Source organism: Silurus aristotelis (genome assembly GCF_946808225.1).
Source record: "Silurus aristotelis genome assembly, chromosome: 6".
Taxonomy (NCBI): Eukaryota; Metazoa; Chordata; class Actinopteri; order Siluriformes; family Siluridae; genus Silurus; species Silurus aristotelis.
Window position 1 is genome coordinate 27,344,044 of NC_139579.1, and position 23,286 is coordinate 27,367,329.

The following is a 23,286-nucleotide window of genomic DNA, read 5'->3' on the forward strand; positions in this document are numbered from 1 at the left end:
GAACTGCAGAAGGTGCTTGACAGGTCTTGAAAAGTGGGCTTCCGGGAAGTGTCAGGAACGCTGGGAGCACTGCAATGCTGTGCAAGGGGACTACTTTGAAGTTGATAGTGTGTAAACGTAGATAATATAGTACTTTCTTGTAAAAAGTGCTTCATACCACATCAGTGGAGTCATTCAAGTTTCTGGGTACCACATCTTTCAGGACCTGAAGTGGGACAATCACATTGACTTTATTGCTAAAAAAGGCCCAGCAGAGGTTGTACTTCCTTCGCCAAGAAATTCAACCTGCCAAAGGAGCTGCTAAAACAGTTCTACTCGGCCATCATTGAGTCTGTCCTGTGTACATCCATAACTGTCTGGTTTGGTTCAGCTACCAAATCAGACATCAAAGAGGCTACAGCAGGCAATCAGGAATGTTGAGGGGATTATTCGTGGCCCCCTGCCCAACCACCAAGATCTTTACACCTCCAATGTGAGAAAAAGGGCTAAGAAAATCACTTCGGACCCCCACATACAGCCCACTCTCTCTTCGAACCGTTGCCTTCTGTTTGGCGCTACAGAGCACCCTCCACCAGGATATACTCAGTGTGAACAATTACAAAATTCATAACATAAATTGTCCATCATAACTGACACATTTATACAGAGAATTTGAATGGTACATTTATAAACTGCACACTTGTAAATAACATATCTGTACATTAATTTAAACAATATTTCTACTTCTGTATATAGTGCATTATTTAATTGTCTGTTTCTCTCAATTTTGTTATATTCCATCTCTACTGTGTAATTGCTATGCATGTGTGCATCTTATGCTGAACTATGGCTGTACTTTCTCCTGTACTGAAAGCTCCTGTCACCAAGTCAAACTTTTTGTGTGTAAACATATTTGGTGATAAAGCTATTTCTGATTCTGATTTTACTTTTGAATTGAGTATTATTCAATTAGAGACCACTCACAACTGCTGAGGATGGTTTCACATAAACAGCCTAAGAATCCATGAGGTTACTGTGGAGATTAAACTCAAAAACCATGAGCATTGATTTGGACTGTAATGAATGTAAACAATCTGCTACAATGATTTAGGGCTGCAATTACCACGAACAGTTTTGCATTTAAGCATCCATCAGTGAACAATCACCCATATGTGATTTAGGCTTTTTACTCATAACATTTAAGGGAGTTTTTCCTTTACACTGTTTCCAATGGCTTATTAGGGATAAACTTAAATTTATAAATCTTACATTTTTATTAGAAATCTATTAATTTCTTCAAAGCTGCTTTGGCACAATGTCCATTATTAAAAGTGCTCTGAAAATAACATTTATTGAATATATAAACGATAATCAATAATTAGTATAGGTTATAATTTACAGTAAATGCATGACAAATAATTAGTATTGAATATTATTTTATTGCATTGACAATCAGAAACCTTACCTAGTTCTTATCTTCTTAAACCACTTGCCATTAGTTAAAAATCATCACTGATGTTTGAAGTCCACATTTTGCTATGAAGATTAAAAGTTACGGTTCATTTTTGGAAGTTAGGTCGGGTCTATGTATAGGCATTACATTTATTTAAGCAGTGATTAAATTGACAGGAAGTGCTTGTGCATTCAACGGTTGGAACACACTTTCCAGCCAATCAGCAATGAGTGTTCAGACAGACCTATAATCATTCACATATAAATAGCTTTTTGTAAATTTTTTAATTTTTTTTAAACAGTAAAAGTCTGATAATTAAATTGACAATGAGTGTGTAATGAAAAATAAATAATAATTGATAAAAATTATAATTTAAAAGATATATATGTATATATAAAAATAAAAAAGTATGAGAAATATCTTTTTTTTCCAAAAGGATGCCACTACACAGCTTCAGAAAAAAATATATATAAATTAAAAATTGGCAAACAAAAACAACAACAAAAAAAGGATTTAAATAGGCCTACAATTAAATGTAATGCTAAATGTTTGCACTCCTGAACCAATCAGCACAGACATGTTAAAACAGTGTAGTCAAGCCGGTCATGTTAGAAACCAGAGTAAAGAACTATACAGGGGTGTATGCTAGCCCCCAGCCACTTTGTCTACTTCAGTTAGCTCTCTCTCTTCCAGTACTTTTTTATTCATCTTCAGTGTAGGCAGGTCTAGGATTCTAAAAGTACATCTATAAATAGGAATCAAAGACAGCGACCACAGCGAGAAAGGGGGAAAAAAAGTGGGGGAAAAGAAGATAGATTTCATAATAAAAAGCAGTCTATGCTTCCTTAATTGTTAAACATTCAATGTGTTGTGAATGCTTTCAGTATTCAGCTATACAAATCAAATTCTTTCAGGCTTTCTGTCCTCATGCCTGTCTAATTCTATTTATATCACTTTCTCGTCACACTCACCTAAACCCCTTTTTATACCAGTTAGTCTAATATTCATGCAAACGAAAACGCTTGACTTGTATATTGATCAGATCAAGTGCATTTTGACTGCATGCCAAGCTGAGACGTTCAGAAACTGTAAAACGAAGCGTTTAATAAGACAGAGCCGCATATATGTGGTGACTGGAACTTGCTGACACCCGTCACATCTTATAAAGAGCTATTCTTTCTTTTAAACAAAAGCCTTTTGAGGGAGGATGACTTACCCGAACTCGCTGATGCGTCTTCTGGGAAGCCAAGAACGTCCTCCGCTATCCAGGAGAAGTTCCAGTAGCGCAGTGAAGCGTCAGGGTTTCCTGTATTTCTGGCTTGTTCAGGGCCTGGCAAAAGTAAATGTAGTGCATGTTGTGATATTGATTTTGTAAAGTAAATCACACCATATGCTGCACTGTTTCTGAAGATCCGCTCCACATGAAGTGAGCATTACAACAGTTTTAACACCTCTCTGGCTTTAACTTTAGAGGCTGCTCATTATTCCAGAAAATACCTGGAGGAAAATCAACTCAAGTCTGGCTTTTCCAGAAGAGAGATATGAGGAAGATGCATTGATGGATCCGAATAAATGATGGTGAATAAATTTATAAACGTAAGAGGCAATTGAAGGCAAAAAAAAAAAGCAATTGGTGATTGCTCAGCCATACCAAATTAGTCTTTCTTGAAAATCAAGGTACTATACTGCACTTTACTTTGTCTCTGGGCTTGTGACACCAAAATGTTAATACCTGGATTAATTTTCTTTTTTTTACCAGGAAAAAGTGCACATGGTGAACTATTTATACCTTTTAGAGTAAAGGTACATTTGTGCTCTATAATGACCACATAAGTTAGTTTTAAATTACATACTACAACGTACAAATAATGCCCTCGTGATGTTACCACGCCATAGACAAAGAAAAGCACAGTTTGGTACCTTTGGTATTTTTGCGAGTGAGGGCAACTATACTTGATTTTCGACGAATAAAAGCAAAGTAAAAAGACGCTGTACAGATCAATGCTTAATAGTGATATGATTTTAAAGTAGCTCTGTTTGATACCTTTTTTAAAAGGAAAGCCTTTAATTCAGAACTAGTTCTGCTTGGGAGACAAACGGAAGAGCCTTCTAAGGTATTGATGTTGTAAATCTTCCTGGATGATCATAAAAATACTGCCGTTTCATCAGAAGGGAGAAAACAAAGATTCAGAAGGACAAAAGCTAGTTTATTAGAACATAAATGGTTTATTGTATACATGAAGACAATCTGGGCTTCTTTATTTTAAAACTTACTTTCGGCTTCTCCCATCGGGGTCGCCACAGCGGACCACCCGCATGTTTGATTTGGCACATGTTTTTACGCTGGATGCCCTTTCTAACGCAACCCTCCCCATTTATTCTGGCTTGGGACCCGCACTAAGGCTTGTGCAACCCTAAAGGCTGAGGTTGGTTCCCTGACCGTGGATCGAACCCGGGCCACATCCTAACCACTAGACCACCAGGGAACCTGGGCTTCTTTATTCTAAAAATAATCAGAATTTTTGTTGCATGCAGGAGGACAACCTAAGAATTTTATAGCCCTAAGAACCGTAGTACGTAGTACATTTGATTGGTGTGCATGTGCAAGAGAACACATGCTAGAGCGTATAAATGATAGAGAAAAGATACCAGAAAAAACATCATGAACCAAGAAACAAGCATGTGTACATAATGAATGAACAAAGATGGTTACAGAAACCACATAATAATGATATGATAACTTCATGATGGTGTCCTTGTTGATTTATTAGTAAAAATCTATTATAGATGGCTAAAAAACTGGCAAAACCACTCACTAGACTATAAATCAAGTGATATTTCTTTAAAATAAGGGATATGGCAATATACAAACAAATCCAATGTGCTATTTTTTTTCAGAGATAGCATCTAGGGACGCATATATGCAGATTGAAATCAGCACACCACCAACTGTCACTTGTATAGAGAGCTGCCTTTTTGCTTGGCTACTCATTTGATTAAAGTTAAGCTCAGATCAAACACTTTGCATCATCAATGGCCTTCTGTTGCTATGCATCCCCCCGTTCTCATTAACAATAAATGATTTTTAGCCATTTGGCTGTGTGAACATTTGATAGAGGGGGTATAAGGTCAAGGCAGGGATGCAAAATAAATGCAATCACCAAATGTTGCATCAGATTTAAAAATACTATTTTACCATTTTTTTTTTATCCTGCCAATGTGAAGAAGGGAAACAAATGGATGCTCGTTCTATCGATGCATGTAAACCATAAACCATGCATATATTCGCCTGTCGCAGTATAAAGTGTTAGATTGGACCGATCAATTCGAAACGGCATATGAATGTCTCCGCGTGGCATTCATATCTTAGATTTTACGTCTTTGAGATATCCTACAGCGACTTGAATTACTAAGTAGTGAAAAGGCATAAAATCTGCCTTGATGGGCATAGGTAATGTTCCCTCAAAGCTTTTCCTGACAGACATTATTCCTGTAAATCTTAACATTCCATTAAATTGCAAGTACACCACAACGCCTGCGTCAGGGCTTTTTACCCTGTAAGTATATAAGCATACAGAATGCAATTGCATAATTAGAAAAAAGACCTCTTACAGTCTACTAAAGTCCAGTCTTTCCCACTTAATGAGCAGCTTTGCAGATTTGAGTTGCACTATGTTAATATGGCTCACACTCCGAACGGCCAGTGTATTAGGGCCTGCCAAGGGTCATTCCCTTTCCTTTTAGAGAGTAATGAACAGAGCGTGTGTGCCAGTGCACTGGAGGCCTCTAAGGGATTTGGACTTGCCTAAACCCTTTAATCATTCTAAATGACCATTAAGAAAAGATCAATAGTAAACAGAGTTTGACTTTCTTAAGCGTAGTGCGAAGTCGACGCACAGTGCCGCTTTCACGCTCTTTGTTTGCGCTCTCTAATGGCCGCGACAGAGCCTCGCGTAGGCGTTCCCAAAACTTCGACGGAATGCTCTACCACTCCTCTAGTTCCCTCAATTTCCTTTATTTCTCCGATCTCTCATTTGTCCTGTACAACCGGTTTCCACTCATCACATGGCTGCACACAGCTCAATTGGTCTCTATCTGGGGAAAAACACAGCAACATTCCATCATCTGATCAATGAGGCCCTCGTCAACTCCTTTCTTGTCACCCCATTTCCCCTCAGAGCTCTAATCTCAGACCTGCTCAGCTGCAGCAACTTTCCCCTGGTTTTAAAAAATAAATAAATAAATAAATAAATAAATAAATAAATAAATAAATAAATAAATAAATAACAAGCACTCAATATAAAACTTTATCCGGAGGGGAAAAGGCATGTTTGATGGGACATTGTGTAGTACTTCAATCGTGAGCTTTGTTTGGTAGTGTTTCAATAGACCAGTAATAAAGTCATTATCCATGAAGGAGTTCGAGGAGTAAAGTTAAGGGCCATATCAGGTGCTTTATCAGATATCAAACTACCTCCAAAATGTAATGTGGAGCTAAATATGGCTCTTTAAGAACTATAAAAAAAAATAAAATAAATAAATAAATAAAAATGTCTGTCTAAACTTACCAGTCTGTTAATGGAAAAATGAACCAATTTATCTATGTTTATTATGTGCTGAAAGTATGCAACAAAAAATTATGCAGGGCCAAATAACAAATGGAGGAGAACATTGCTGCCAATCCTTGTTGCATTCAGCTATTCTTTATTTATTATTCCCTATATAAATTATACTAAAGAATTCACCATTCCCTTGATTTGTTTTTCCACATTTCATCGACATCTGCATCCTGAAACAAAACTTCTCCTTTGTGCAAAGATTAGCTGCAAACATATTCACGGATCCACGTTATAAAATCTACCAGAAATAGTAGACCATCCAGGTACTTCTTGGATCATCATTTCATCATAGTATAATTTGTGACACACCAATTCTATTGTATTATTTAAAACAGACAGCAGATGAATTGGGACATTAAGTCATTTCAACTTCTGAAATGTGAACAACAGATACTGCAGATTAGTAAATAACATGCAGGAATTTGAAGATGGCGCGAAGTGCTTTAGTCAGTCCTTGAATATAATGAGATTTTTTTTTTAGATGTCATATCCATGCCTGAGGAAAAATCCAGCCAGAAAAGCTGCCGCTACTGATTACCTGCAACATTCTCAGACTAAAATTCAACATATACATCAGCATGTACACAGAAAAAGTTTTCTACATTCTGAGTTGGCTTACGTAAGAGCTTAAGTATTTCCTGGGCAGACCATTAAGATTATTACATTTTTCTATGTGCATGTCATATCTACAAGCTTGCCAGAATATTCTTGAGACTTTTTTTTTTTGTTGTCTTGCAATATGATGTACCATAAATGATGTACCATAAAAAGCAATAAATAAAATACACAAAATAAATACATAAAAAGACCAATATATTATGTGTAAGAGGGGAATGTAGCCAGCAGTAAAATAAACATCAAATTGGAGTCTTTCATATTGCCAAGCATGAATATTCTGAGTTGTAATCATCATGTCAATCACTGTAAATTGGCTTTATTATAACATATTATATCCTATTTGCAACAAGTCAATAATGAAGCTAGAAATCATATATTTCTAGCTTCATTATTGACTTGTTGCAAATAGGATTTCAACTCCCCCCACTGCCTTATTTTTGTAAGTGGGATAGAAAAATGAGTAGACTACTTTTGTCCCCTTGGCAAATGCAAGACGATGAAACAACAAAGATCATTTACAAAATGATCATCACAAAAAAAGCTAATATAATGATATAGAATTTAGAATAGCAAACATTGAAATAAACACCTTATGGGAGTGTAGTGAATTGCAAATATATAATATTGATGGGTAGTTCTAGCTGTAAAGATTACATTAGTCACTGCAAATTTGGTTTAATTTAACAATAAGGCTTTTACCCTGATTGTTCAGTGGCTTATAAAATCAAACTTTATGCTGTTAAGCCTATTTACATTGTATATGGATGTAGGCTAATGTTTGGGAGCTGTATGATCTGTTATTGGGAAAAGTACTAAATAATTTCATGGCTTTTGGTTATTACATTTTCATAATTATTTCAATGCAATAAAATAAATAAAATATATAAATAATGTCTTTTTAATGATTGATTTTTTCTTTGTACTTTGTCTTCTTTTATTGGTTTGAATGTTTAAATTCAATTATATAAACACAAACACCGTTCCTTAACCGCCACCCCCACTTGTGACACAGCTTCCTATGTCACTGCAGCTTCCTACGTTTATATTAATTAAGGTTGAATGAGGATACATACATTAAGCCTCTAATAAATTGATTACCCGTCGTTTCTTGTTGGATCATTAAATGTTCGTCTAAGCCAACCGAGTAAGGGGTGGGGGGGGGGGTAGAGGGGGAGAGAGAGAGAGAGAGAGAGAGAGAGAGAGAGAGAGAGAGAGAGAGAGAGAAAATCAGTGGCTGAATTAAACTGGCTATAACACAAAGAAGTGCATTGATTTCTCTCAGGCTTGAGCGTCAAGCTGGACCTCTCTAGTATTCTACCCATGTGCAGTAGATTTCTCCGGGTCCACTGACACACTCATGCACACCTCATTACTGCCTCCCTCTCCCAGATCAGTGGCCTCGTCGAGGTTCTGCACGACCGCTGCCGCTAGGGGATCAGCATCCTTATTGATTAGTTTATCTTAAATGTAGACGTTGTTCCACATGATGCTAAGTAATCAGAGACAGCAACAGAAACCACAGCTGAACATTTGAGTCATTTATCATGGACATATAGTCCAAAAGAATAGAGTCGGTGGAAGGTTGAATATAGAAACTTGATTCTGTGTCTAAACTACTGATTCTATATGGTTCCATACAGGTGCTCCTAGTACTGGGCAAGAAAATAAGCAAAACTGACTCTATCACCTCTAGAAGAAATTGCCTGGTGGTGTAAAATGCAAGGTATTGCTTTTGCTTTTCCTCTATTCAAAATGTAGACGTTGTTAGCCTGCTGAATAAGATTGACACTTGTTTGTGCCTAATTTTATTTAGATCCATCCATCCATCCATCCATCCATCCATCCATCTTCTATACTGCTTATCTGACACAGGGGGAGCCTGGAGCCTATTCTAGGGAACTCTGAGCACAACAGGGTGCATATACTCAGTCGCACACTACAGACCACTTGGAAACGTCAATCAGACTACAGTCTGGCTTTGTTGGACTGGAGAAGACATCTGGAGTACCCCGAGGAACACCCAAGCGCATGAGGATAAAAAATGTAAAACTTCATGTATGCAGTGACGAAGGAGTTTTGAAACCCCAAACCACAGAGCTGTGAAGCAAATGTCCTACCCACTATGCCATTGTGACTATACAGTCACCTCCTGCCATATTTGGACAATAAAAGTAAATTATTGTGTACACAAAGTGCTTACTAAAACATTTCCCTAAACTGCTGTTGCTCATCAATATTTAACACCTCACTTATTAAATATTCCTTATGATAAAAAAAAAAGCTCTCATTTGTTTCATGCCTGTGTTTTCAGAGCTGCTCTTAGCAATGTTGTTTACTTGCGTTCTACAAAGAGCTCCAGTTCAATGGGCGTGTCTGAAAGGTATAGCAGCAAATTCATAGGTTGTCTGACATCAAAACAGATAAAAGCAATTGCCACATAATTCCATGACTGTTTGCAGGAAAATCTGGTCACTGCCTTGTTTTTATGCCTGATTTCTGAGCGAGAAAATTCCTCAGGGTTGCTGAGTCTCTCCTACCCCCTCCCCATCCACCTACTGTCCCAAATGTCAGCTTTTATAGAAAAGGCCACGAGCATTCCCATCCTTGACCCTATAATATGTGCTCTCAGCTATTTTATAACCTCGCTGAATAGATCACAAATTGAACTCGGTTATTGCCATTTTTGGTTTTATGTTCAAGGAAAATGCTTACGGAGAATCCTTTATATATATTTAGTTGTGTATAGTATTTCACAACACTATCATCTTAACAATTCAGTATTTTTATTTATTTTTTGCAGATAGTATGGGGATCCTTATCTCAGGTTGTCAAGCATCAATATCTAAACCAAATAAACAGATGAACAAAACAAGAAAGCCCAACCATTCTGTCCACTTTCTGGAAAATCCATATTGACAGCATCCTGATAGGTGACAGCATCATGTGGAATTTCTTATCACTTCTACCCAATTTGGAAGTTGCTCTTTTTATAAATAAGTCATTAAGAAAGGAGAAATACACATACTGGTTTCTGCCTGGAGACCACTCATTTCCTAGATTCTCTTTTACATATCTATATAATCATCAGTATGTACACTGTGTATACATTGTTTTACAGTTGTGCATAAATTGTGCATATCTCATATTGTATATCTTCTTCTTCTTCTTCTTCTTCTTCTTTCGGCTGCTCCCATTAGGGGTCGCCACAGTGGATCATCCATCTCCATACCACCCTGTCCTCTACATCTGCCTCTTTCACACCAACTACCTGCATGTCTTCCCTCACCACATCCATGAACCTCCTCCTTGGCCTTCCTCTTTTCCTCCTACCTGGTGGCTCCATCTTTAGCATTTTTCTACCAATATAATTCATGTCCCTTCTCTGCACATGTCCAAACTATCTCAATCTCGCCTCCCTCACCTTGTCACCAAAACATCCTACATGTGCTGTCCCTCTAATAAACTCATTTCTAATCTTGTCCATCCTCGTCACTCCCAACGAAAACCTTAACATCTTCAGCTCTGCTACCTCCAGCTCCACCTCCTGTCTTTTACTCAATGCCACTGTCTCTAATCCATACAACATCGCAGGTCTCACCACAGTCCTATAAACTTTCCCTTTCATTCTTGCAGATACTCTTCTATCACAAATCACTCCTGTCACTCTTCTCCACCCACTCCACCCTGCCTGCACTCTTTTCTTTACTTCTCTAACACACTCTCCATTACTTTGCACTGTTGACCTCAGGTACCTGAACTCCTCCACCTTCTCCACCTCTTCTCCCTGCAACCGCATCACTCCACTGCCCCCCCTCTCATTCACACACATGTACTCTGTCTTACTCCTACTGACTTTCATTCCCCTTCTCTCCAGCGCATATCTCCACCTCTCCAGGCTCTTCTCAACCTGCTCCCTACTCTCACCACAAATCACAATATCATCTGCAAACATCATAGTCCAGGGAGACTCCTGTCTGACCTAGTCCGTCAACCTGTCCATCACCACTGCAAACAGGAAAGGGCTCAGGGCCGATCCTTGATGCAGTCCAACCTTCACCCTGAACCAGTCTGTCGTATCTACTGCACACTTCACTGCCATCACACTGTCCTCATACATGTCCTGCACCACCCTCACATACTTCTCTGACACACCAGACTTCCTCATACAATACCACAACTCCTCTCTTGGCACCCTGTCGTACGCTTTCTCTAAATCCACAAATACACAATGCAGCTCCTTCTGTCCTTCTCTATACTTCTCCATCAACATCCTCAAAGCAAATAAGGCATCTGTGGTGCTCTTTCTCGGCATGAAACCATACTGTTGCTCACAGATGGTCACCTCTTCTCTCAGCCTGGCTTCCACTACTCTTTACCATAAGAGTAGTGGAAGCCAGGCTGAGAGAAGAAGTGACCATCTGTGAGCAACAGTATCTCATATTGTATATATAATGTATATATATCCCATATCTCTCTACATATATTGTGTCTTTCACATATCATGCACCAATCAACTATTCAATAGGTTTTTACATATTATCTGCACATTGCATAATGCTGCTATTTGCAATTCTGGTAGATGCTAAAATTCATTTTGTTGTCATCCATTCATCCATCCATCCATCCATTCATCCAAAACTGGTGTGTTTCGGTGACAAAACATTACGCAAATATGGAGCGACTCAGTGCAGCAACAAAAGAGAATACATGATCCAACTATTAATATGTGTAAGCACAGACAGATTATACATAATTAACACACACACAGTTTTAGTGTGTTTTGTTGCAGAGTACCTTTACTGTGCAGTGACAAATTTGAATCTAACTACCTTCTATCTGTTTCCAAAAAACCCCAAAGGTCATTTGTACTGCAAGCTTTATAAACATTTTACATCTGACTGCTACAAAGTGCTGACTCTGGAGACTCCTTCCTGGATTATTGATTGCACCTCAGGCCTCCAGGACTCACCCTACATCAGTACCTGACTTTCCTAACACCCTAGCACAAATCTCCAAGCACACTACAAAATCTAGAAGAGTGGAGATTATAATAACGGCAAATAGATGCTAAATGTGGAATCGGATGTTCAAAAAGCAAATGCAAAGCTGATGTGTCCACAAATTTAGTCCATATAGTCTCTGCATGTCTGTATGTATGTATGTATGTATGTATGTATGTATGTATGTATGTATGTATGTATGTATGTATGTATGTATGTATGTATGTGTGTGTGTATGTTTGTATGTATGTATGTATGTATGTATGTATGAATGAATGTATGTGCTTACTTAGGCTTTATCTTCACCTATCATCATCAAGGTTAATAGTTTTTATTCCCTTTTTTTTTTTTTTTACTTTAATTAGGACATTATCCTATCTATCATTTGCATTTCTATGTGTAGGTGGGGCAGCATTTTTTTTTCCACAAATGCATCATGCATCAAGCTACACAATATACATAATTAAATTTAGACCTAACTTAATTATGACATATGACATCAATGAAGCATTAGGATTATTCATAGAGACATGTAGGTGACATTCGATGCCACCCAGATAATGATGGATTCCCTTTTGAGTCTGGTTCCGCTCAATGTTTCTTCCTCGTACCGTCTCAGGGAGTTTTTCTTACTTGACACAGTCGCCACTGGCTCACTCAATAGGGATCAACGTACAGCATAAGAAAGAATCTTATGGGCACTAAACTTATATATTCTATCTTTATAACCTCTTTGTCTCTGTAAAGCTGGTTTGGGATAAATGTCTATTATTAAAAGTGACATACAATAAAACTGAAAAATAAATGTATATTAAAAATATATAAAAATAAATACATTTAAATAAAAATAAATTGGACATGAAACCATAGTAGTGTTTAAACAAAAGTTAGAGAAGGTAAACTAGAGCTTTACTATTTTGTGTTATACTTTGTGCTATATTTTGTGGTATTTCATCAACAGTAAACCTTTACTGGAATATGAATTCATATGCTGATCCCCCATGACATTCAATAAACATAATATAAATTATAAAGAGCTCCATCATTATGATCTTCTAATACAATTAATCATGAAAAGAGTCTGAAGTGTTACTTTACTCAGGCTTTAAGCCACCTTGTCATCAAAACAAAAAGAAAAAGGTCAGTCTTAATGGCTTCTACTTACTATTTACTACTTAGCACTCTTAGACTTTATTCTTCTACAGATGTGTACTGTAAGGATTTTACAACCTCACTCTCTGTTATCACCCAGAAAAGGATGGGCTCTATTCTTTAAGCCCATCTATCAATCCTATTGTATTAAACCTTTCTCCCTTCAGTTTACCTCAGGAACAGTTTCCTCATCATTCTCAGCCCTGGCTTGTTTGCTAGAAACTAAATCAACATCTAAAGATCTGTAAAGCTGCTGTGTGATGATGATGATGCTGGTTACAAATAATAATGAATTCAACTGAATCAAGTTTATTTAGAATGATCATCATTCACAGCTGCATCTTTACATTTTTGGACTCATTTGTTTGTATTGTTATCTTTATCTTTCTCTTCAATTTTGATATCTAAAAATCAATACAGTGTCACTTAGAAATAAAATGATAATAAAGACTTTTATATGTAGCGATTCATTTTAAACCCAGCCATTAGGGGGGCACAAGCCAGTGCACTCTTAGTGCCGGTCCCAAGCCCGGGTAAATGGGGAGGGTTGCGTTAGGAAGGGCATCCAGCGTAAAACATGTGCCAAATCAAATATGCGGATCACAAATGAGAATTTCATACCGGATCGGTCGAGGCCCGGGTTAACAACGACCGCCACAGGTATCGTTAGCCGACAGGGTACCGGTGGAAATTGGGCTACTGTTGGCCGAAGGAGGAGAAGGAGAGGAGGAAGACGTCTACAGAGACGGCAGGAAAAGGAGCAGTGTAGGAGAGTAGAGGTTCGGGTTGGTACTTTAAATGTTGGTACTATGACGGGTAAAGGGAGAGAGATAGCTGATATGATGGAGAGGAGAAAGGTAGATATGTTGTGTGTTCAGGAGACCAAGTGGAAAGGGAGTAAGGCCAGGAACATTGGAGGTGGGTTTAAACTGTTTTATCATGGTGTGGATGGAAAGAGAAATGGTGTAGGGGTGATTCTGAAGGAAGAGTACAGTAAGAGTGTAGTGGAGGTGAAGAGAGTTTCTGATAGGGTGATGATCGTGAAGGTGGAGGTTGAAGGGATGATGATAAATGTCATCAGTGCCTATGCTCCACAAGTTGGCTGTGAGATGGAGGAGAAGGAAAGATTCTGGAGTGAATTAGATGAAGTGGTAGATGGTGTACCTAGGAAAGAACGATTGGTGATTGGGGCAGACTTTAATGGGCATGTAGGTGAAGGGAACAGAGGTGATGAGGAGGTGATGGGTAGGTATGGTTTTAAGGAGAGGAATGTGGAAGGGCAGATGGTGGTAGATTTTGCAAAAAGGATGGAAATGGCAGTGGTGAACACGTATTTTAAGAAGAAGGAGGATCATAGGGTGACGTATAAGAGTGGAGGAAGGTGCACACAGGTGGATTATGTTCTGTGTAGGAGATGCAACCTGAAGGAGATTGGAGACTGTAAGGTGTTGGCGGGGGACAGTGTAGCTAGACAGCATCGGATGGTGGTCTGTAGGATGGTTTTGGAGGCGAAGAAGAAGAGGAGGAAAGTTAGGTTTGAAAGAAGAATAAGATGGTGGAAACTGAAGGAGGAAGAGTGTAGTGTGAGGTTCAGGGAAGAGGTCAGACAGGGGCTTGGTGGTGGTGAAGAGGTGCCGGATGATTGGGCAACTACTGCAGGAGTGATGAGGAAGGCAGCTAGAAAAGTACTTGGTGTGACATCTGGAAATAGAAAGCAAGACAAGGAGACGTGGTGGTGGAATGAGGAAGTGCAGGAGAGCATTAAGGGAAAGAGGTTGGCAAAACAGAAGTGGGATCGACAGAGTGATGAGAAAAGTAGGCAGGAGTACAAGGAGATGCGGCAGCAGGTGAAGAGGGATGTGGCGAAAGCCAAGGAAAAGGCATATGAGGAGCTGTATAAGAGGTTGGACACTAAGGAAGGAGAAAAGGATTTATACCGATTGGCCAGGCAGAGGGACCGAGCTGGGAAGGATGTACTGCAAGTTAGAGCAATAAAGGATGGAGAGGGAAATGTGTTGACTAGTGAGGAGAGTGTGTTGAGAAGATGGAGGGAGTATTTTGAGCAGCTGATGAATGAGGAAAATCAGAGAGAGAGAAGATTGGAGGATGTGGAGTTGGTGAAGCAGGATGTAGATAGGATTAGTAAGGAGGAAGTGAGAGCAGCGATTAAGAGGATGAAGAATGGAAAGTCGGTTGGACCAGATGACATACCGGTAGAAGCGTGGAGATGTTTAGGAGAGATGGCAGTGGAGTTTTTAACCAGATTGTTTAACAGAATTCTGGAAGGGGAGAGGATGCCTGAGGAATGGAGAAGGAGTGTGCTGGTACCGATCTTTAAGCATAAGGGAGATGTGCAGACCTGCAGTAACTACAGGGGAATTAAGTTGATCAGTCACACCATGAAGTTATGGGAAAGAGTAGTGGAAGCCAGGCTGAGAGAAGAGGTGACCATCTGTGAGCAACAGTATGGTTTCATGCCGAGGAAGAGCACCACAGATGCCTTATTTGCTTTGAGGATGTTGATGGAGAAGTATAGAGAAGGACAGAAGGAGCTGCATTGTGTATTTGTGGATTTAGAGAAAGCGTACGACAGGGTACAGAGAGAGGAGTTGTGGTATTGTATGAGGAAGTCAGGTGTGCCAGAGAAGTATGTGAGGGTGGTGCAGGACATGTATGAGGACAGTGTGACGGCAGTGAAGTGTGCAGTAGGTACGACAGACTGGTTCAGGGTGAAGGTTGGACTGCATCAAGGATCGGCCCTGAGCCCTTTCCTGTTTGCAGTGGTGATGGACAGGTTGACGGACGAGGTCAGACAGGAGTCTCCCTGGACTATGATGTTTGCAGATGATATTGTGATTTGTGGTGAGAGTAGAGAGCAGGTTGAGAAGAGCCTGGAGAGGTGGAGATATGCGCTTGAGAGAAGGGGAATGAAAGTCAGTAGGAGTAAGACAGAGTACATGTGTGTGAATGAGTGGGAGGGCAGTGGAGTGATGCGGTTGCAGGGAGAAGAGGTGGAGAAGGTGGAGGAGTTCAGGTACCTGGGGTCAACAGTGCAAAGTAATGGAGAGTGTGTTAGAGAAGTAAAGAAAAGAGTGCAGGCAGGGTGGAGTGGGTGGAGAAGAGTGACAGGAGTGATTTGTGATAGTAGGGTATCTGCAAGAATGAAAGGGAAAGTTTATAGGACTGTGGTGAGACCTGCGATGTTGTATGGATTAGAGACAGTGGCATTGAGTAAAAGACAGGAGGTGGAGCTGGAGGTAGCAGAGCTGAAAATGTTAAGGTTTTCGTTGGGAGTGACGAGGATGGACAAGATTAGAAATGAGTTTATTAGAGGGACAGCACATGTAGGATGTTTTGGTGACAAGGTGAGGGAGGCGAGATTGAGATGGTTTGGACATGTGCAGAGAAGGGACATGAATTATATTGGTAGAAAAATGCTGAAGATGGAGCCACCAGGTAGGAGGAAAAGAGGAAGGCCAAGGAGGAGGTTCATGGATGTGGTGAGGGAAGACATGCAGGTAGTTGGTGTGAAAGAGGCAGATGTAGAGGACAGGGTGGCATGGAGACGGATGATCCGCTGTGGCGACCCCTAATGGGAGCAGCCGAAAGAAGAAGAAGAAGATATGTAGCGATTGGTGGGTATATCGGTAGGAGAATGCTGAGGATGGAGCCGCCAGGAAGGAGGAAAAGAGGAAGACCAAGGAGGAGGTTTATGGATGTGGTGAGAAAAGACATGCAGGTTGTTGGGTTGAAAGAGGCAGATGTAGAGAGCAGGGTGGTATGGAGACGGATAATCCGCTGTGGCGACCCCTAATGGGAGAAGCCGAAAGAAGAAGAACAATTGGTGGTAGATGGATGTTATATTAAAAAATATTGCATTTATATTGTTTTGTGTGACAACTTTTTATATTTTATAGAAAACGAAGTCTTTATTTTATTTATTCTGTTCTCTGATTCAATGCTATACAGCACCCCTGAAGCAGAGAGGGTTAAGGGCCTTACTCAAAGCCCCAACGTTGGTAGCTTGGCAGCCCTGGGGCTTGAACCTCTGATTTTTTTATCAGTAACCTAGTCTTCAAATATGATCCTTCACCTTTTGAGCTACTGTAGCACTGCACCAACTTAATGTACAGTAAAAAGTCTTTAGGCTTTTTTGTTTCTGGGATTCTTGACACAATGAATTGTTGTGACAAATCAGTGACAGAGAGCAGTGGTGAGGGAATGTTTGCTGATGTAATTATTTAATAAATATTTAATTGTAGCAATTTATTTATTTATTTTTTTTTGCTTTATAAGAAACTGCACTTTGCTTGTTATTGAGAAATAACTGACTTGGAGTGTGGTAAAAGAATCGTCCTGGGGTACTGTATCAAAGCATTAACACCATGATTCTTTATATGAAGTCAACATTTGTATGCTAGGTTTCCTCCTTTATACTGATTTCCAGAAGGAAAACAGCAACAGGGTGTATTTTCTTCCTTGGGTCTTCTTTACCCATTTTACAAAAAGCACTTCCAGGTTTTTTATTTTTCCATTTTTATTTCTTGCTTCATTGCATTTTTCTGACCGAAGAACATGATTCCCCCAACCCCCCACTGCACAAGTATATGGAGGCTTGCTGCTCTCTCAGGCATGGCATTTCAGCAATCATTATTATTATTATTATTTTCTTTCCCCTCATGTTTATCTACTTCATATTTGTACTGCAGCTTTAAACGATCTTCGCTTTCTTCCCTCGGTGTTGATGTTGCTATTGTTGCGGGTGCCGTTATAGGTCCTGATTAAAGCTAACAAGGTGTCATTAAGCTATGAGACCTGTTGAGTAAGTAAAAGAACAGACAGGCTGCTTGATGTGCAATGCTCTTGTGGGATTTTCTCCAGCTCCTGTTAGATAGTCTAGTGAAGTGGAACAGTGAGACAGATGTTCTGCGAAATTATATGAGGTCTGTGGTTAGCTTTCGCAAAATTCCTGCCACTTTTCCACTCATCAGCAATGATATAAAAAATAGATTGGTTCGTTAGCTGTTCTGATCTACAGCAAGTCTGTGACTTTCTCGACAGAGGAATTCTGGAGATAAACACCTGCTTGCACTGATAAGGCATGCATGCCCATTTAGACTTTAACACGGTAACAAAAGATGTGGTGGAACTACTGTCAGGTGCCATCCAATTATTCAGATTGGTTCCGATATGGTAATGTTGATTGATATCAACCTGCTTCTTTTCATATCTCATTACCATTATGGGATATTAATTAAGACTGAGTTCATTGCCAGGATGCAATGTATGGCACACGAGGGGGAAAGAACAGCAGATTGTGACCCAGTTTCTATGGTTCTGGCTTTGGAGTTGTTCAAATATGCCTTTTTATTAAAATTCTTACACTTTCCCAAATGGTCAGGGATGCAGTTTGATGGTGCTCAATTTCATGGCTTTCTGCAGTTTAGTTGTGGGAAAATTGTGATAAACTGTAAAAACTATTGAACTTCAATAACACAGGATATTACAGCCCCTATGCCGTGGAGGTTCACCAAGCTGCAAAACTGTAGTGCAGGCATATCATGGTACAGAGAATTGAGCATAACAAAGACAGTTTAAAATCACCTCAATTGACAGTCAATCCATGGCACATGGAAGGTCAAAGCCAAGAGAAATCTATGCTAATGCTTTAATTCAGGGTTGCCAGATCTTAGCAAAATTCTCTCTTAATAACTAACTCTGAAAAACAGAATAAAATACCTGAAAGTAGAGAAATCGATGTAGGTGGTGTATTGCAAAACATGTTTACTGGGGCAAATGATGTCTTTACATGCTAGTCCAAAACATCGTTGTTGTTTACAGATATATATTGACACTGAGATATATTACTAGCATGTTATTTGCTACAAAGTAAGATCTTGAAAATCATAAATAATTTTTGCGCAAAACCTACTGACTTGCTTTTTCTCATTGTAAAACGAGCCCGGTTTTAGCTTAAAATACACAATCTTGGCAACCCTTGCTAAGGTTTTGTAGTTCTGCCACAACCAATCTGACCAATGGCATAAGCAAACATTCAAAATGATAGAACAAAAGACAAATATAAAAACAATCACAGAAGTGGAAAATGGAAAAACTAATACTGTAGAAGCAACAGCAAAAAAACAGCATATTCTCCATATTTCTGTTTAATATCAATATTAAAATAAAATAAGATGGACCAAAAAAAATAAGAAAATAACAACCAGGAAGAGAAATTGAATAATAAATATCGGTTCAGGTAAAAAATAGTATCACTAAAAAACTTTTACAACTTTCAATACCAACTTAAAAGGTCTGTGTATATGAACTAACTTTAACTCTGATTGGACAAATCTGATTGGATTTGACATCTGACAGGTGGCAAAGATAAAATTGTTTATACAAATCTTAAAACGGTATTTTAAGAAAGTAGCCTCAGAGGAAATTAGAGTTCTCGTTGAGCTTTACGTTACTATTGAACTACTAAAGTCAATTCTGTTGACTTTGGCATAGATATAAGCCTCTTAAGAAATACTTGGAACTGAGAGTAATTCGCTCCACACCTAGTCAATAACATAGCCAGGTCAATAAAAAACAAATATGTCTTGTTCAATGTTCTTGCATTCTTTGACAGTTTCGAGCACTGCCTGGATTCCCAGCGGAGGGAAAAAAGCCATTTAATTGATGAATAAACCGTGCAAGTCAGAGGAGATAAACTCTAAATAAAACAAAATGTTAAGGGTCAATCAGACCAATGGAATATAATGATTTTTTTTTTTACTTCTCTGGCAAAGAAATTAAGATGCAATTACCGACCTTTCACATACAAAAAGCATTTGGAAAACAATATAGGAGTTCTTGAAAATGTATATAGGGGTTCAGCAGGAACATGATTCTGGCTGCAGTTTCACAAATTGTATTATCACAATCACTTCAGCACATCCAGATGAGATAAAAATAGTTTGCAGCTGGAAGATCAATAACTTTTTGCTTTTTGCTGTGACTAGGCTCTGTAACTGTTGAAAAAAAAAATCAGAAATCATTAATGGACTTTTCAGAGTAATGGTGGGCGATGGGAAGACAATGTCATATCATGATTTTAATGTCTGGGACATCAAGTTAATTATATATATATATATATATATATATATATATATATATATATATATATATATATATATATATATATATATATATATATATATACATACATATATATATACACACACACACACACACACACACACACACACACACACACACAAACATACACCAACCAGTCATAACCACTCACATCCTTCACTTAAGTAGAAGTACAGATACTCATGTTTTAAAATACTCTGGTAAAAGTTGAAGTACTGACAACACTTTTTTACTCATGTTAAAGTAAAATAGTTTTGGTTCTGACATGTACTTAAGTAAACAGTAGTCATTACTACTACCTGTTTTAGTGTCATGCTGGTAACTGGACCTCACATCAAATTAATACAAAAAATTAAATATGTATTATAAATATATAAAACAACCACCATATAGAACACAAGCAGAGAAAAGATGATGATCAGGTGATCAGGAAAGTCTCTGTTCTCAGTCATGTTTCATTTCTGACTACCTCGGTCTCATTCACGTTAGATATACTTCTTGTTGCTTTCTGCCTTGCCCGTTGTTAGCTTTGTAAGTTAGCCTACATCTGTGGTGAGTGATAGTCAGGAAATGATACACCAGAACAGCCAAAACAGTCCTGACCATAAAGCATTAGCAGCTTTAACTTCTTCAGCAATTTGAGCTACATGAGCTCATCTGTTCGATCAGACCACATGGGCCAGCCTTCGCTCCCCACGTGCATCAGTGAGCCTTTGCCCCCATGACCCTGTCACCGGTTCACCACTATTCCTTTAATGGACCACTTTTGTCACTTTTTCCTTGTAAACTCGATCTACTCTTTATGCTTTCTAATTTTTTTTCAAAAGGGTATCATGATCAGAGAGAGAGAGAGAGAGAGAGAGAGAGAGAGAGAGAGAGAGAGAGAGAGAGAGAGAGAGAGAGCTTTTAACCAGATTGTTTATTAAGATTCTGGAAGGTGAGAGGATGCCTGAGGAATGGAGATGGAGTGTGCTGGTACCAATCTTTAAGCATAAGGGAGATGTGCATACCTGCAGTAACTACAGGGGAATTAAGTTGATCAGTCACACCATGAAGTTATGGGAAAGAGTAGTGGAAGCCAGGCTGAGAGAAGAGGTGACCATCTGTGAGCAACAGTATGGTTTCATGCCGAGGAAGAGCACCACAGATGTGATATATGCTTTGAGAATGTTGATAAAAAAAAGTATAGAGAAGGACAGAAGGAGTTGCATTGTGTATTTGTGGATTTAGAGAAAGCGCACGACTGAGAGAGGAGTTGTGGTATTGTATGAGGAAGTCTGGTGTGTCAGAGAAGTATGTGAGGGTGGTGCAGGACATGTAAGAGGACAGTGTGACAGCAGTGAAGTGTGCAGTAGAAATGACAGACTGGTTCAAGGTGGAGGTTGGATTGCATCAAAGATCGGCTCTGAGCCCTTTCCTGTTTTCAGTGGTGATGGACGGGGAATGAAAGTCAGTAGAAGTAAGACAGAGTGTGAATGAATGGGAGGGCAGTGGAGTGGTGTGGTAGCAGGAAGAAAAGGTGTAGAAGTTGGAGTAGTTCAGGTACCTGGGGTCAACAGTGCAAAGTGATGGAGAATGTTTTAGAGAAGTGAAGAAAAGAGCGCAGGCAGGGTGGAGTGGGTGGAGAAGAGTGGGAGGAGTGATTTGTGATAGAAGGGTATCTGCCAAAGTGAAAGGGAAAGTTTATAGGACTGTGGTGAGACCTGCGATGTTGTATGGTTTAGAGACAGTGGCATTGAGCAAAAGACAGGAGGTGGAGCTGGAGGTAGCAAAGCTGAAGATGTTGAGGTTTTCGTTGGGAGTGACAAGGATGGACAAGATTAGAAACTATTTTATTAGAGGAACAGTACATCTAGGACGTTTCACAGACAAAGTGAGAGAGGCGAGATTGAAATGGTTTGGACCTGTGCAGAGAAGGGACATGGGGTATATCAGTAGAAGAATGCTGAGGATGGAGCCACCAGGGAGGAGGAAAAGATGAAGACCAAAGATAAGGGGGGGTATAGAGATGGATGATCCACTGTGGCGTCCCCTAACTGGAGAAGCCGAAAGAAGAAGATAACATTATTATTATTTCTTCAAGTGTTCATTTTATTTATTAATTAGGGGTTTTTTTCTATCATGTAATGAAATGAAATACATGAGTATAAGCTAATATTTTACATGTAAACAGTTGCAACAGAGGTCCAACTAATGAATCTACAGAGCAGCCCAATTTATGGCTTTTTATGTTATTTTTATGCTATGTAGCTGCTGTTTCTCAAATATAGACTTTAATGCACCTAAATACAGCAATTACCATGAAATGAAATGCCATTTAATATTTAGTAAAGACCTCAGTATAACTGTGTGAACACCATCTGGCTCTGGATTTGTGCACCTGGGCATTCACAGTAGGTGTAATCAGACTTCAATTTTACCTTGTGCTCATTTAAGGACTAAAATGATGGCGGTGGCGGTGGTGGTGATGATGATGATGGTGATGATGATGATGATGATGAGGAGGAGGAGGAGAAGGATGATGCATCTTATCAGCTCTCCACTGAATGCTTTGAGAGACACCTACAAATGAGAAAAATCATTACTGAGAATTTTTAATAACCCTCGTCATCATTTTTAACCTCCAGCCGCGTCTCACAGCAGGGTTGGCATCAGCAGTGGGCAGGATTGTTGGGGGATGATGAAAGCAGCCTCGTGTTTCACTGCCTCATTGACAGGAAGAGAGAAACAGTAAAGCGCATGAAGTTATGAGTTACGGTTATACAGTAGGAGGGAGTTTAACCTCTTATGACTAACACCCCATAAACTGTAGACTGGTGTAGATGCTTGTGCTCGTGCTTCAAGGCAAAACCTAGATCATTTACTGGGGGATACACTATAAAAATGAATTGGAGAAGGAAACAGCAACAGGATAGTTTATAGATTTTATGATCGAGTGGCCATGGCAGTCATAAAATAATTTCTTATTTAAATGCAAATTAGTAATGTTGGAAAACCCATGTTTAAATACTTGTCTGTATGTAACAGAATATTAATTAGAATGGATTTTCTTGTTTATGTTTGGAGTACATTTTGATTCCGAACAAACATTAGCATGTCATTGAATCATCTGAAATATTAATTGAAAACAGTGATTATAGATAGTCACTGATTCTAACCATTTTTTTTCTTCAAAGCACAATATTGAATTACCTATAAATATATATGCACACAACATGAAAGCCTGGGAAAACAAAGCAACCAGATTTTGTTTACAGGCAATTAATTTAGTATTTGTAGCTGCACGCCATATAAATAGGTTCAACAATAAGAACAATCATAA

At 39.0% G+C, this 23,286-nt stretch overlaps 1 protein-coding gene across 3 annotated transcripts in view; it reads right to left on the reverse strand.

Moving 5' to 3' along the window:
* The window catches only part of alk (ALK receptor tyrosine kinase), a 479,320-nt gene that overhangs the window by 249,983 nt on the left and 206,051 nt on the right, over positions 1–23,286 (reverse strand). For 2 of the 3 annotated variants that reach the window (XM_083544512.1, XM_083544515.1), the window contains exon 2: positions 2,649–2,762. In XM_083544512.1, the coding sequence (XP_083400638.1) occupies positions 2,649–2,762 (114 nt within the window). Of the gene's footprint in view, positions 1–2,648; positions 2,763–22,384; positions 22,527–23,286 lie in introns of all 3 variants that reach the window. The other variant, XM_083544514.1, reaches the window with a different exon arrangement.